The sequence below is a fragment of the Mandrillus leucophaeus genome, unplaced genomic scaffold (assembly GCF_000951045.1).
Source record: "Mandrillus leucophaeus isolate KB7577 unplaced genomic scaffold, Mleu.le_1.0 Scaffold173, whole genome shotgun sequence".
NCBI classification, from domain to species: Eukaryota; Metazoa; Chordata; class Mammalia; order Primates; family Cercopithecidae; genus Mandrillus; species Mandrillus leucophaeus.
Genome location: NW_012101732.1, coordinates 4,464,044 through 4,480,688, shown reverse-complemented (window position 1 = coordinate 4,480,688; position 16,645 = coordinate 4,464,044). Strand labels below are relative to the sequence as shown.

Here is a 16,645-nt window from a genome sequence, read left to right as displayed (position 1 = left end):
AATTCTGGGTCTCTGTGTCTGCTGTTTCCTCTGCTTAAAATCAACCCTGTCTTGTTTCCATTTGGCAAACTTTTTTTTTTTTTTTTTTTTTTTTTGAGACAGAGTTTCACTCTGTTGCCCAGACTAGAATGCAATGGTGCAATCTCGGCTCACTGCAACCTCTGCCTCCTGGGTTCAGGCAATTCTCCCGCCTTAGCCTCCTCAGTAGCTAGGATTACAGGCAGATGCCACCACTCCTGGGTAATTTTTTTTTTTTAATTTAGTAGAGATGGGGTTTCAACATGTTGGTCAGGCTGGTCTCGAACTCCTGACCTCAAAAGATCCACCCACCTTGGCCTCCCAAAGTGTTGGTATTACAGGCGTGAGCCAGCATGCCTGGCCTGGCAAACTCTTATTCATATCTCAGAACCTTAGTCAGATTTACTTTTTATGGGAAACTTTTCTAGCTTCTCTTTCTCCATAGAATCAATTGCTCCTTCCTCTCTAATTACCTCTTCTCTAATTATGTGTATCTTTGCAGCTAACACTCTGGGCTGCAAGTTACTGCTTATATGTCCGTCTCCTCCAATAGACCAGGAGAAACTAACTTACCTTTGTAGCCCCGGTGCCGAGCTATGGTTAGGGTTGGATGAATGTTTGTTGGATTGAATTATTAAACATCTCAGGATAATAATGCAGCATCTTTCCATCTCCAGAAACAAGATGCACTGGGGAACTCAAAGGCCACCAGCTTTGGAAGTCTTCGCTGCCAGGTCAAAGTGAGGAGCCGTGGTCAAGATTCTCCAGCTGTGTATTTGAAAAAGGGTAGGTTGGTTGGGCTCGTTGGCTCAGGGCCACAGTAGCTTCACACGATCATGTTTGGAGCTGGTTTCCAGCAGGTGCATGTTGGGAAGAGCCAGACTGTCCCCCTCCCCACTCCACACCCAGAGCCTGGCTTCTCTGAGCTCCATTCTTTGGCAGATTCAGCACAGCACGCTCCTCATGCAGGCACTGATCTCCCCTGTGACTGCAAAGGGATTTCCACATTATTCTCCTTTGTATCATCAGATTTGATCCCATTGCAATCTAGCAGGGATTGAGAGCCTCATTCTGCAGGCAGAGTTAAGTTGCAGAGTGGACACATAGCTATGAAGTGAAGGATCATGGCAGAACCCGCTGAGTTCAGCCTGTGCCATCCGGAAGGCCCACGTGACCCATGAGACTGGGTAAGCCGCTCGCCGGGGCCTGGGTGCTGGGCTCCCAGCAGCCACTCCTCCCAGGCTTCCTGATTCATAGAGCTTCTCCTTCTCCTCACTTTAATCTCTACCCTCCCAGGATGTTTTCCTCCCAGCGAACACAGGCTCTGTCAGGTGCAGACCCTGAGTCAGTAAATCATTGGCATCAGGCCGAAATCTAGCTTTGCTAATCACCTCTTAGAGAGTGCCGGTGCTGCTGGTCTGGGGACCACGCTTTGAGTAGCAAGCTGTGTAGTACCGTATAGTTTACAGCTTCCTTTCTCATTCATCTTTTCATTTCACACTCATGGAAACTCTTGGAGAAAGGCACAAAGGGGATCCCATTCCCCATGTACACATGAGGAAGTGCTCTAGGCCGCTGCTAGCACATGGGAGAGGCAGGAGCTCTTTCCCTGGAATCCCGGGGTCTGCACTCGCTGTTCTGCCCCACCCTGCCCACCTCCTGCCTCCTCTCCAGCGAGTGGAGAGGAAACATGCCAGCAAGGCATGCTCTGGGCCTTGTCCTCTGGGCCACAACCAGGCTCTGCCCTGTGCCCTGTGGCTCCGTCATAGCTGTTAAGGGCTGCAGAGCGAGGGAGGACAGTGGGGCCCTCCTGCCTGTGCGGAACCCCTGGTCTGATACCTATGAGCTGCATGGTCTTGGGCCTGTTCCTTGACATTCTCGGCTTCGGTTTCCTCCTTAGTAAAACAGGAGTCATGGTGGACCAAGGTCAGCGGCGGATTGGAATGAGGTGACAAGTGTGAAGCTGTTAGGACAGGGCCGGGCTCATGAGGAAAGCTCAGCGAGTGTAGAACATTTCTGTAATCATCTTTGTTCCTGCTAAAAGTTTCCTGAGGGCCCGAGGCCGTGGCTGTGCACCAGATGACAGCCAAACGGGGCTCGACCTGGGACTTGGGGGTTAGGTGAAGGGAAGTACAGGTGTCACTCTCTGAGGTTCGTAACTCAGGGCAAGTGACTTGGGGATTCCAGCGGCTTCAGACTTGTGCCAGAAAAAGCAGCAAGTGGAGACAATGCCACAGCTCAGGCCCAAAGCTGCTCTGACCTCGGTAGCAATTGCGAGCCCACAGCAGGAACAAGTGTTTGTGTATTTTTCCCTCTGGTCCTTCTTTCACCTAATGCCTTCGTCCCCACTTCACAAAGAGTTTGCCTGGGAGACTGGAGTCTGGCAGAGCTCGGCTCTCTCTAATCTATGACCAGGGTCACTAGGATTTCTCTAATCTAGTGACCAGGGTCACTCGGATTTCTGCCACAGTCTTCATTCCAATTATTTTTAATATCCTGTTTTTCTTTTTAAATAACAAAACATAAGGATTATTTTCTAAAAATCAAAATCAAAGTAGAATAGTAACCCCTACCCAAAATGTCCTTTAAAGTAATAGCTTGCCCTTTTATGACATCTGAAAAAATACAATTGTATTGTATTTCTGTTTAAGTGTTTGGTTTTTTATTGTTTTTTTGTTTGTTTGTTTTTTAATATCACACAGAAAGTCCTGGTGTTTGTTATTTTTATTTTTCCTTTTTGTCTCCTGAAAGTTTATACTTTGGGGGAAAACTACAAAGGAAATTGGGAAAATTCCTTGTTGCCAAACTAAATCAAGGGCAGAACTGTGTTTTGCTTTTTTTGGTTTGTGTTGCTTTTTGATTTAAAGCAGAAGATGCACCAGGCAGCCGTTCTAGCTCTGGTGGAATGGAGGAGGAGGGGGAGGAGGAGTAAGTTAGGTCTGGTTTCCAGCTCCTGCCTCCCTCTTCCTGTCTCTGTCTCTGATCAGGAACAACTTCTTTACTTCACTCGAAACTCAGTTTCTCCTCTGTAAAATGGGACTATGTCACAACCGAGGAGGACAGGACACAGTTTCTGAACGTCGCCCACACACGTCGTCAGCTCCCAGTAGGTAGTTAGTCATGTCCGTTCCCATCCCTGACCTTCAGTAACCCGGAAGGTGGGACTAAAGAAAGGGCCTGAGTCGCAGAGCTTGATCTGTCACCCAATACCCTCTGCTGCCTACTCCCACTTAATGACTGTGGCTTTCAACTTGGGGGATGAGCCATGGGTCTTTCAGAATCAAAGGATGTCAGTGCCCAAAGGTTCTTTAGAGGTTGTCTAGCCCAACCCCTCATCTCACAGATGAGGTCTAGGAAAAGGAACCATCTCACTACATGTGACATCAAAGTGGAACCTCCCCTGAGTCTGAAAGGCCTTCCTGGCCTGCTTCATTGTCCAGGCCTCTACCACGGTGGTGCAATAAACACTTTTGTAGGCACTGTGGATGCATCTGTGAGCAAAACAGAATCACTGATTGACAGAGGAATTGATCCAGCAATAAGATCATCTCAGAGGGCAGTAAGTGCTTGGATGAAAATGAAACAGGACGAGGAGGTAAAGATGGGTATGAGCTGCTTCAGGGTGATCAGGGAAGGAATCACAGAGGAGGGGACAATGGAACTGAGATCTGAAGGATGGAAAGCAGACCACCGGCCGGGCATGGTGGCTCACAACTGTAATCCCAGCACTTTGGGAGGCCAAGGCAGGCAGATCATAAGGTCAGGAGATTGAGACCATCCTGGCTAACACGGTGAAACCCCGTCTCTACAACACATACAAAAAATTAGCCGGGCATGGTGGTGGGCACCTGTAGTCCTAGCTACTGGGGAGGCTGAGGCAAGAGAATGGCATGAACCAGGGAAGTGAACTCAGGTTTACACAGCCGGTGGGTGGTGGACAGGGCACCAGGGCCTGTGCCCTTCACCACCCTGACCTCCTGTCAGCCTGGCAGATCACCACATTTTATCTGACTCATACACTTGGAGGTTGTAGAGAGGTTTTCAGTGTGAGACCCAAGAGCGCGAGCTTCACATCAAACAGATCTGAGGGCACCCTGCCAAGGAAGGTCCTAATTCCTTAGATCCTCAGGCTCCCAAGCCTCTCGTCTGTACAATGAGGATGATAATAAGTAATCCTCACGAACATTGAGCAGATGAGAAAACATAGACTGGGGCCGGGCACAGTGGCTCATGCCTGTAATCCCACCACTTTGGGAGGCCGAGGCGGGCAGATCACTTGAGGTCAGGAGTTCAAGACTAGCTGGGCCAAATGGTGAAATCCCGTCTCTACTAACAATACAAATATTAGCCGTGTGTGATGATGCATGCCTATAGTCCCAGTTACTCGAGAGGCTGAGGCAGGAGAATCCCTTGAACCTGGGAGGCAGAGGTTGCAGTGAGCCAAGATTGCACCACTGCACTCCAGCCTGGGCAACAGAGCGAGACTCTGTCTCAAAAAAAAAAAAACAAAAGAAAAGAAAAGCAAAGCAGCCCACCATGCAAAGGTCTCAGGGTAGGTGGTCCTCTCTGCCACCTGCCCTATATGGAAGATACCAAGGGGAACTGAGATGTGGCCCTGGACTCCACAGCAGCACCGTCCAGTGGAACCTGTGGCAGTGATGGAAATGGTCTACAGATCTGTGCTCTCCATTAGTTACTCATGACTATTGAGCATTTGGAAGGTGGCTATTGCAATATTAACTTTGCTTAACTGACATTGATATTTAAATAGTCTCATAAGGCTATGATTATGGCATCACACATTGGAGAATCACATGCTATAGGGGAGGCCGACTCTCTCAAGTAGCTTAAATACAGGGAGAGAGACAGTAGAGGCTTTAGTACAGTCACAAATGGAATGTATGAGAGATCAAGGGAGAGAGAGATGAATTCTAACTGTACAAATGCAGAGATGGACCCTTCAAATAAAGCTGGGTTTTGGTGAAGAGTGGATTTGCGTTCGAGGCAGAAGGGACTGAGTGAGCCAATGCTTGGAGGGAGAACATGCTGACGTTTTGGAGATATGTAAAACACCTGCTGAGCATAAGTTAAGTGGCAGGCTCGTTGTTGTTCAGCCGTTTTATATACAGTCTACTTTTTTTTTTTTTTTTCCAAGACGGAGTTTCACTCTGTTGCCCACACTGGAGTGCAGTGGTGGGATCTCGGCTCACTGCAACCTCTGCCTCCCAGGTTCAAGGGATTCTCCTGCCTCAGCCTCTCGAGTAACTGGGACTACAGGCATGCATCATCACGCCTGGCTAATATTTGTATTGTTAGTAGAGACGGGATTTCACCATTTGGCCCAGCTAGTCTTGAACTCCTGACCTCAAGTGATCTGCCCGCCTCGGCCTCCCAAAGTGGTGGGATTACAGGCATGAACCACTGTGCCCGGCCCCAGTCTATGTTTCTTCATCTGCTCAATGTTCGTGAGGATTACTTATTATCATCCTCATTGTACAGATGGGAGGCTTGGGAGGCTGAGGATCCAAGGAATTAGGACCTTCCTTGGCAGGGTGCCCTCAGATCTGTTTGATGTGAAGCTCGCGCTCTTGGGTCTCACACTGAAAACCTCTCTACGACCTCCAGGTGTATGAGTCAGAAAAGATGTGGTGATCTGCCAGGCTGACAGGAGGTCAGGGTGGTGAAGGGCATAGGCCCTGGTGTCCTGTCCACCACCCACTGGCGTATAAACCTGAGCCAGACAGTTCGCATGTCAAGACTTTTCCCCAAATGGAAAATGGGCATAAGAATGGGGCAGACATTTAGGCTATAGTGCTCTATATATCAATCCCTGGAAAATCTCATGTTTGCAAAATGATGCTCTAAAATTAACAGGGCTGATTTGAAAACTAGAGTTAGGGACAGGAAACTCAAACCATGCCACTTTTAGGTAGACCGATGGAAAAAAAAATTAACAATTCTACTTGAAAATGCTAGAACAGTTTTGAAAAAGATGTGTTGAATTCATAATAAAGAAATGCTTCTGAAAATGTAAAAGGGCAAGGTAGCTTGATGGGGGAGGGTGTAAGGAAGGGTTAAGGCTGCTAAGTTATGGAGACAAGGGCTGCTTGCACAAAGGGGAGGGAAAACTCTGCAATCATAACTTCGAAGACAGCCCCTGGATGGGGCCAGTCTCAGGCAAGAGGAAGAATGTGGGATCATGGGTATTGTGTACAGTCCTGAGTTCTTGCAGTTTGCTGCTTTCAGCTGCATTTGTTTACACAGCATTCCTTTGATGATGTTTGATGGCACAAGGCAACGACATGCTGAGAAAACTGTAGATAGTGCAAGCAATGTGACTTCAGCATTACAGTGGCCAAGCTACCCTACCACATGTTTAAACTAATTTGTGTGACAGAAGCACATGTGATAGCAGGGCAGTGAAAATCAAATGAAACCATGTAGGTAGAGCATGTGGCACAGGGTCGGTGTATATACTTATGGCTCAATACATATTTGCTGGTAATAATAAACATAAAAATATATGGCCCCTTTTCTACACATACCCCTTGGACCCTTGAAGACGTGATGGGCATTTGTCCCAGTCTCCTGGGTCTGGGGCCATGGCCTTGGCTGGCCCCACCCTCTTCATGCACAAGCACATCCAGAAGCTTTGTGGCACGGAGAGCAACTCATCTTGGCCCACACGCCACCTCGAGCACAGTTGCAGCTAAGTCAACAAACTGTCCTATGAGATCAGTAAGCTCTGTCCAACCCTGCCATGTTTTGAGGTCTTTTAAAATTTTGTTCTGCTTTTCCCCCAGGCCAAGGATCCACCACAACACTTCAGAAAAGCTTTGAACCCACTGGTTTCCAAAACATGCTTTCCGGATTGTACAACCCCATTGTGTTCTCAGCCTCAGGAGCCAATCTGACCGATGCTCACCTCTTCTGTCTTCTGGCATGCGACCGTGATCTGTGTTGCGATGGCTTCGTCCTCACACAGGTCCAAGGAGGTAATGTTGGTGGTGAGGACCAGGACCTAACAAGGGATGGGGAACGCACAGGAATGCAGAAGCCAGGACACACAACGTGGTGCTGCATGGGGTATACAGTGTGAGTGCCTACACCCAAATAGAAGGCAATAGTCAAGTACACAATACACACATGGTACTCACATTCACGTTCCACGTGTTATACACTGTGCTGGCCCCTTCACCTTGTAATACTGGTTTATTCTTTTCTGCTGTCTTTAAGAGACATATTGCAAGCTCCGTTTTACACACTGAGAAACTAAGGCTCAGATCGTTTAAATCATTTGCTCATGGTCAGACACCTTGAAAAGTGATAGAGCCAGGGTTTGACCCAAGTTGTGTCTTCTACAGCACCTTACTGTCACTTGTGAAGCTGGGACTGGACATATTCGGTCAAAAAATGTTAGCTCATTCTTACTTCCCACCATTAGTCATTCAGCAATGATCTATTGAGTGCCCACTGTGTACCAGGTCCTGTGATCAATATGCCTATCATTTTCAATAGTATCTCAGTAATGGAGATGCGCTTCTGTTTATGGAAATAAATTCATGTACTCAGCAGTGTGGCCTAGTGGTTGAGAAGCGACTTTGGTGTTATGGACCTGGGTTCTAGTCACTGCTGTCACTTTCTGGCTGTGTGATTTTGGACAAGTTACTTAAACGAAGTTGTACTTCCTTTGTTTATAAAATACAGATAATAATACTTTATATTGGACTACTTGCTATTAAGATAATGAGTGCAAAATGTTGCATATAGATTTGGCTCCTGGTGTGCCACTGATTGACTAAAAGGGTCTTAACTGTTTTATATGAAAACCAATCCTATTTCTCCTTAGCAGCATCAAACTGTGACTGTTTTATATGAAAACCAATCCTGTTTCTCTTAGCAGCATCAAACTGTAAGCCACTATGTGACTAGTCACATTAAATTTATGAAAAATTCTAAAGATTAGAAAAAATTGAAATAGTCTGATATATCTTGTTATGGTTCTCACTTAAGTCAACAGGAGACTCTAACTGATCACCATATATGTGCAATTGAATGTGCTAGGCATTAGGAACAGATAAAAAGGACTTAGGGTCTGGGGGGAGAGGCAGTGTATACCGTGAAAGGGGAATAAATGGCCTTTACTCATTTATTCATCCCTGCTTGCATTCAGCAAACGTGTGTGGAGCACTGCTCAGCATCAGGCTTCAGAACTAGGCTGTGTGCGATGCAAATACTTGATGAGGTAGAGAAATAGAAGCCTTGAAGTGTGAAGGAAGGGGATAACAAGAGGAAGGTCAGGGAAGGTTTCCAGGAAGAAGAGGAACTTGGGCCAGGCTTTGTGGGATGAGCAGTATTTAGATGACAGAGTGGGAGGATTTGGTTCAGAGTGGGTATCCTTCTGAGCTGAGCTACAGACAGAGACCCCAGGTTTTCTGAAGACTATTAACTGAGACATGGAGTTGATCAGGAGGCAGGTGTTTTTTGGTTTCACCTCCAGGACTGTTGCTGCCTCCAGCATCTACACAATATCCCCACCAGGCTCAGGGTAGAGGGTATCTCCTTCTGAGAAGGACTAACCCTGCCTCCTGGGTACACGAGCCCCTTGTCTCACCTTTGCAGGGCCATGCCTAATACAATTTGGATGTTTGTCCCTCATCTCATGTTGAAATGTGACCCCCAGTGTTGGAGGTTAGGCCTAGTGGGAAGTGTTAGGTAACAGGGGTGGATTTCTCATGGATGGCTTAGTGCTGTCCTCTTAACAGTGAGTGAGTTCTTGCAAGATCCTTAAAAGTGTATGCCACCTCCCCCTCTCTCTAACTCCTATTCTCCTATAACCTGCCTGCCCCCGCTTCACCTTCTGTCATGAATGTAAGTTTCCTGAGGCCTCACCAGCAGTAGATGCCAGCACCATGTTTTTTGTACTGTCTGCAGAATCATGAGCCAATTAAATCTCTTTACTTTATAAATTACCCAGCCTCAGGTATTTATCTATAGCAATGCAAGAACAGCCTAGTACAATGCCCCTGCCCTCCTCCCTGCTCTCCCCCTGTCACTAACCCAGTGTTTTCCAGGGCTTCCCATCAGGAGGCAGGTAGAGTGTTCTTAGCCCCTCTCCCTTCTTAAAATCCAAAACATGCATGGCCTCACAAAGCTCTTGACCTCCGACCTTCCTTCAAGTGCCTCTCCGGTTGCTCTCCTTCTCTACCACAGCCAGACCCTGTAAGCTGAGACCCTGTCTCACCCCCAAACTGCTTCTACCAGATATCCAGTCACCGGGGACATCTTATGCTCCTCCATAGGCCTGTCATCTCTGGCAGCTGTCACTATTTCCTGCTGTCCAGTTCTTTCGACCTTCCTCTTTCGACCTCTTTCGGAAGAAAGAGGTCTTCTTTCGACATCTCCACTTCTGACCATCCTCTCCTGACCTCCAAGATGCCCTTCTCTTGCTCCTTAAACTACCCCTTCTCTTCTCTTTCAGCTTTCTGGGTTGAATCCTTAGATGACCTTTGGGACCTTTGATAGGTCCCACCTCCACCTCTGTGGGTCTTTGTTCTGGGTGTGACCTCTCTGCAGAGGTCCACATCCATACACTCATCTGCTGTCTGGATATACCCTCTTTGACATCCATTAGGAATCTCAAAGTCAAATGAATGGGTAGTTTTTACCCTAAACCAGCCGATCTCAGTGAAGGACACCTGAGCCACAGACCTGGGATCATGATGAATGCCCCACAGCCCCCTTCCCTTCTGTGAAGCTGTCACTCCAATTTCCGGTTGCTCTCTTATTATCATGTTTGAGACTGAGGTGTATTCCATGCCTGTCACCACAGTCTGCATTTAGGCCTGTATTATTATTTTCTTGGCTCCTGTACCAGTCTCTTAATTGGCCTCTCACCACCAACCCCCACATACTTGACTAGATTCCCCTTCCTCCAAGTTATCCTATTCAACTTCAGCTCTCCTTGTGATTTCCTCCTCCTGGAGTACTATTTTATCCCTTCTCTTTGTATCCAGGTTCACATATCCAATCTCCCTGGTGGATTCAAACTCCCCAGGCTATGAAAGAATTATTTATCCTCAGCCTTTAGGACAGCCATGCTCACTGTAGGTGCAGAGGAATGCTACTGAATAGGGCAGACCCCAAAGTGGGGAAGTGATCTGCCTGATGCTCCCATTCTAGTGGTCAGCAAAGTGGAACTTGGCTTTCCTGACTTATGGCATAGAAGCTTGTGCTGTACTCCCCCTCCCACTCCCGCCGTCTCCACCTCCTCCTCTCAGATCCAGAGGGAGAAAAGGATAATTGTTAATTGCTAGACTCTGAAGACAAGTGAATATTGCACTGAAAACATATAATAAGTGTTTTGCCCTATTCGGAGAGATAAATTAAGACTTCCCCAAATCTTGAATCATGTGTAGGTTTAAATCAGGTAAAGATAAGAGGGAAGGTGATGTTAAATGGAAAGAATAGCTTATGCAAAGGCCCTGTGGGAAGAGGATGCAGGATAAAGAAGAGAAGGCTAGAGGAAGTCGTGGTCCCTGGAGCAGAGAGTACAAGGCCAGAGGCTTAGGGGGCAGGAGGGAGAGGCCAGACCACAGTGAGGAGAACATTTTAGGTGGCATGAATAGTTGTTTTTATTCTAATAACAACTGGAAGCCACTGAATGTTTTAAGCAAGGAAGTGTCATGATCAGATTTGAACTTTGACATGAGTGCTTGCCATGTCATGGCTTGAGTGTGGAGAAGGTTGTGGCTGGGGGTCAGAGTAGATGCAGAGATGAGTTAGAAACTGCCGCAGTAGTCCAGGGAAGAAGGTATGATATCCTGGGCTAGGGCTGTTGAAGTGGAGACGGGGAATGGAAGATAGATTCAAAGCATCCCCAGGAGGCAAATTCAATAGGACTTTGAATTTGGGGATTGAGGAAGAGATGTCAATGATTGTTCTTAGGTATCTAACTTGTTCACCTGTTGTGTGGCAAATGAAAGAGATTGGATGTCCAATTTGGCGATGGAAGAGGGAGATTTAGGAAGGCCATGGGTCCATGTGGGGTATACTAAGTTTGAAGTGACTTTTGAGACATCCACAAAATGTCAGCTGAGTTTTTAGATGCAAAGATCCAGAGCTCAGAAGGGAAGTGTGGATGGAAGATATAAATGTGTAAATTACAGCTTCGAGTCGGTATCAAAGGTCTGGGTATGAATGCATTTTTCTAGGAGGAGGGTGCAGAATGAGGAAATATAGAGGGAATGGAGCTGATCTTGATGAGCAAACTACATAACTGGTAGAGAATCTGCAAAGAGATAGAGAAGGAGCAGCCAGACAGGGAGGAGGAGACGGGAATAGTGGATCCTTGTGAAAGCTAGGGTGGGAGAGGGTTGCATGGTGAGGAAGTTGTCAACAGTCTTGAGTGCTGCTGAGAGTTCAAATAAGGTGATTCCTGAAAAATGCTGCGTTTAGCTCACAGTGGTCAGGGTGGCTAAAATGAGAACGTTTTGTTGGAGTGGTGGGGCAGGAACACAGATTAGAATGAGCTGATTCCTAAAATTCCTTCTACATTTAATGCTCTGTGATTATGTGATGTGGATTCCTGTTAGTGTTTAGATAGAAAAATATGTTACACACACACACGCACACACACACACGCACACACACACGCACACACTTGTATTTGTCTTGATGTATATCTATATTTAGAAACACCATAACTCAAATCAAGGATTCCTCTTTGAACTAAATGTATTTTCTGAGGATACCACAATTTCCCCAGATGCACGATGACTCACCAGACCCTATGATTTTTTTCAAGCTGGAAAGGTTGATTTCATTTTCCTTAGGATCATATATGGAAGAATGTTTCTGTTCCATGCAGCGGTAAGCCCACAAAATCCTTTTTTTCCATGATATTTCTGGCTGGCAGCTTGCTTGCTTTTCCCTCCAAGTTTAACCTGTGATCTGTGAATTATGTTGAACTAAACCTCGCAATGCTGAAAGTCAAGCCGTTTTTGAAATACACATAAAGTATCGGGCAGATGTTTTCCCCAGTCTTGTCCAGTGGGCAAATCTGGAGTTTTAACCTTTGAAGCTTTGGCTGGATCTGCTGACGACCAGGAACAGAATTCTGCTACATCCTTTACCACAGCCTGGAAAGTCATTTAGCTCCGGTGGATTCCCCCCACTTCCCCTGCTTTCCTTTCTCCCCTCCCAACAAGTCTCCAGCTTCCTGCTATCTCTCCCCCTCCACGGCTTTGTTTCCACTGAGAGTTATTAGTGAAAATTCATGGGGCTTCTGAACTACATTTTAGTGGAGACTGCTTGGAAGTGGGGCTCTGAGGGCCTTGAGTGGCTTCAGGGTCACAAGAGTGCAACTGAAGCTAATCTGGCAATATATGACCAGCAAAGTGACTTCCAGCCTCTCCCTGGCCCCCACCTCCCAGGCACAGCCTTCTCGAGGACATTTGGCACTAGTTAAAGAGGAAAGCTGTATGGGTTTCTCTACTGAGGTCTGAGAGCAAAAGGAAAAATGCACCCTGCCTCTTGTTAATTCCATCATTCTGTTCCCTGGCTTTCAAGCAAGCCAGACCACAGTGATCAGCCTTCCTCGAACTCTCCCGGGCTCTGAGTGTGCCCCTTGCTGGTGCTGCCCTCACGTTCCACAGCTGGCCCTGAAGCCTGCCCCTTGCTGAGGCTCTTGCTGCCTGCTGGCCGTTCCACAATTTCTCAGCTCCTAGAAAAACCATTCTTCCTTTCTGTGCCTCAGTTTCCCCATCTGTAAAACGAGGTGGTCTAACTAGGTCAGTGATTCTCCATGGTGCTCTTTACAAATGCTTATGCCCAAATGCACCCCGCCCCATACACATACCTAGCAAGTCAGAAACTCTGTGGTTGATACCTAGAAATGAGCATTTTCAAAACCCTTCCTGCATTTCTGATGTCATCAGTCTAAGCATCCATGTTCGGAAACCACCATATTAGATGACCTGGAAGGTCACTTTAAAAATTCAGAAATTTACTGCAGTTTAACAGTGGCCAGCAGAAGCAAAAAGGACACAGTGTGAAATTTTTAAGCCAGACATCCATGAGTCACCTACTCTGGGGAAATTCTGGAGATAGAATGGTTTAGAACTAGATCCAGATTGGACATAAATTAGGAAATTAGAATGAGGAATGGAGTAGGAGTTGTGGGATAATATATTGCCCTTTCTTTTTCCAGGGGAGTCTGAACAACTCTACTACCTAGAAGGTTTATTTATCCAAATGGAATAGATACAAATTTATAAATCTAAATATCCTCAAGCAGCTTAATTAACTTACATGAGACTCAGTTTTCTCATTGGTAAAATGGAGATAGTAATGTCTATAAGAATTAAGGGAATTAATATACTTAAAGACTTACACAGTGGCTGGCACATAGCAGAGGTAAAAAACGTGTGAGTTACTTGAATGTATCCAAATAAAATCACTATCAAATTCCATTAGCTTGGGAATAGGTCTTCCTGATGCTAAACAAAGTCATAATTTTTGGGTAGCTTTTTAAAATTCAGAGTCAGGAGACATATTCAAGATAAAAGAGTCCAATGTCATCTCCCCTAGTTTTCTCTCCACACATCCTAGGCATATGGACACACAGTCTCTGCTTGGATATGTCCAAAGATGAGGAGCTCACTTCCTAACAGGGAAATATGTGTCATTGGTGCATAGGTGTTGGTTTTTAATAGTTTCTTACTCCATCTCAAAAAAAAAATTCTTACTTTGAATCTAAATACTCCTTTATGAGACCCTTCAAAGTTGATCTGATGTGTGTGTATGTGAGAGAGCAAGAGAGAGAGAGAGAGAGAGAATATGATGGGAAGTGAGGCAGAAGGGCAGGAGAAAAAGGAGGAGGAAACTGAAGCAGCAGCAGCTCAGGAAAATCACCCTGTTCAGCAGGTGTAGACCATGGTGACTGAGGATTCTGGCAGTGATGCCCTCAGGATGTTGGAGGTACTGTCAGTGCTGTGGGCGCCATGAAGAAGAGCTCTCATGGGGAGGGAAGGGATCAGCAGGTTTGAAGGAGGTGGCCCTCCCCTTGGAAATTTGCCAATAAGATAACTGCAGTACTCTCAGGCAGGATTGTCTCAATTTAAAACCAGACTCTTGAGTTCTAGCGTCTGTGTCTTCTCCTGAGATGCTGTCACCTATCTTTATCTGCAGATGCTCTCAGGGGACAGAGAAGAGTCTCTAAAGGTCTGCCTCCATCACATTGACCTCTCCTCCCTCTTGTACTCCTCAGTTGCCATCATCTGTGGGTTGCTGAGCTCACCCAATGTCCTGCTTTGCAATGTCAAAGACTGGATGGATCCCTCTGAAGCCCGAGCTAATGCTATGTGTCCTGGTGTGACATATGACCAGGAGAGCCGCCAAGTGACATTGCGTCTTGGAGGCCAGGAGTTCATCAAGAGTAAGTCTTTGCCATTTGTCCATATTCCTTCAAAATTATTCTTCCTACCAGCAAGACCCTCTGCTACTTTCTTATGAGCTCTCCTTGTGGTCTGAGGAACTTACACTTCTGAAAAGAAAACTTTACCAATTATACTGGATGGAAACAACCCTGGCATCTCAGCAGAACTCTATGGGAAGCATCCATTTAGCTCCTCAGATTGCAGGTGGACTGCAGGGAGCATGGCCCAGCAGGGCAAGTCTGCTGCTGTCAAGAATCTTGGGGTTAGGTGGCAATTGATGGATCTCATCTAGTCTTGGCTGGCACATCTGGGCCCTGCTCTATGAGTTTCTCATCCTCCTCTGGAGGAACGTACTCTTCTGTAGATGGCAGAAGCGGGAGCAAGGAGAAATAAGCAAGGTCTCTGTTGGTGGAGCTCAGATCTGTCACATTACCGTTTCTGCCTCATCCTATTGGATAAAGCAAATCCCATGGCCAAACAAGAGACAAAGGGTGGGAAATAGACTCTGCTCCTATAGTGGGGGGAACTGCAAAGTCATGTGCAAATAATAGGACTACAAACAAGGATGGAAAACTGGAGCCTGAAATGCAATCTGTCCCCCAAACTAATGCCCATCCAGGCGTATTTTCTCCCTCTATGAGTTAAGAAATTCCAGGTTTACCAATTGTACTACCCACTCCAATGATGGGTGCAAGGACTGTGGGCTCCATTGCATGGACTCAACTAACAGAAATAACCATTGGGCTTTCTCCTTCCTCTTCTTTCTTTTGGAAGCTCTTTTCTACAAACATATAAACATTACAGTGAGGCTGCATCTCTGCGATCATCTGCCCCAGCCTCTCAGTTTCCAGAGATGGGCAGTTAGTGCCTGAGGCCCCCCAGCCAGTGGCATCTCCTCTCTACCCTCTCAGCCCTGCACTGCCTCTCCCAGCAGACCCCCATCAGGAAAAAGCAGATGCCCACTCTGTGCTGGGCTAGGGACTGGCCAGCCATGTACTACTGATGTGATCAGGAAAGACAGGACGAGCACCACCAGCACCACCATCACTGGGAGCTGGTTAGAAATGCAGAGTCTCAGGCCACACCCCAGCCCTCAGGGTGGGTCCCAGGAATCTGTGTTCTAACAAATGGTCTGGACAATACTTATGTAGCACTGTTGGCTTGAAAGTTTCCTTCCATCCCTGAGAGTCTGAGTTATGATGAAGATGGGGCCAGCTGCTGCCTTCCCTCTTCTAGTTCCAGAGTGAGGTTGAGGGGAAGCCCTGCTCCTCGTTGTCCGTTTATCTGCCAGAACCTGAACTGGGAAAGCACCGCCATGCTGCTTCTCCACCTTCTGAGTTGAGAGCAATGAAGGCATGTGCAGGTGCTGACCAGATAGTCTGAGCGCCTGATGTGAGAGGGTCAATGGGGTTCTTTTTGTGAGAACCCTTGGGTGCTTGTGTTGCTGCAGGAAGTGGTCTCCCAAAGGCTGGCAGAGGGTCTCTTCTGCCTCCCAGGGAAGCTTCTGAGACCCACCCCTTTATATCTTGCATTTCTCAAGGTTCCAGTGGCAGAGCATTCCATGTCACCCTATGTCACCTCCTCCAAGAGGGCTCCCTGACTACCACAGGGCTTAGTGCTTCCTCGACTGCAGAGCTTCATGGATGCTCTGCCTGTTCCTTTGTTAGGCAGTGCAGTCAGCGGCGTGCCACCATTGCGCATTTACCTGTCTGTGGAAAGTTTGTCTGTGATGTTAAATGCTAGCATTGGGCACCACTTGTGTGACCTGGAGTAGGTCAATGAATGTTTTCAGGCCTAATTGCCTGTCTATATAATGAGAATAATACCAGTACCCATCTCATGGGGTTGGGAGGATGAAAGGAGAGGGTATAACAATAAAAAATAAGGATAATAGAAATGACTTATGTAGCACACCCTCTGAGGCAGCCCTGCTCTGAGGCCTTGACCTATGCTCACAAGTCCTCAACACAGTGCTCAAGGGAGGCACTCTTATCATCATCATCCCCGTTTGCCAGTTGAAGACACTCAGGCACATAGCACTTAGGGGACTTCCCTGGGTTTTAGAGCTTGTCAGTAAGAGGGCTGGGATCTGAACTAGTTTACAATCCCACCAACAGTGTAAAAGTGTTCCTATTTCTCCACATCCTCTCCAGCACCTGTTGTTTCCTGACTTTTTAATGATTGCCATT

General features: G+C 46.8%; 1 protein-coding gene across 1 annotated transcript in view; it reads left to right on the top strand.

The window, feature by feature from the left end:
- The window catches only part of TG (thyroglobulin), a 287,674-nt gene that overhangs the window by 78,870 nt on the left and 192,159 nt on the right, over positions 1 to 16,645 (top strand). The window contains exons 25-27 of the mRNA XM_011977089.1: positions 696 to 804; positions 6,822 to 7,013; positions 14,288 to 14,455. Of these exons, the coding sequence (XP_011832479.1) occupies positions 696 to 804; positions 6,822 to 7,013; positions 14,288 to 14,455 (469 nt within the window). The remainder of the gene's footprint in view (positions 1 to 695; positions 805 to 6,821; positions 7,014 to 14,287; positions 14,456 to 16,645) is intronic.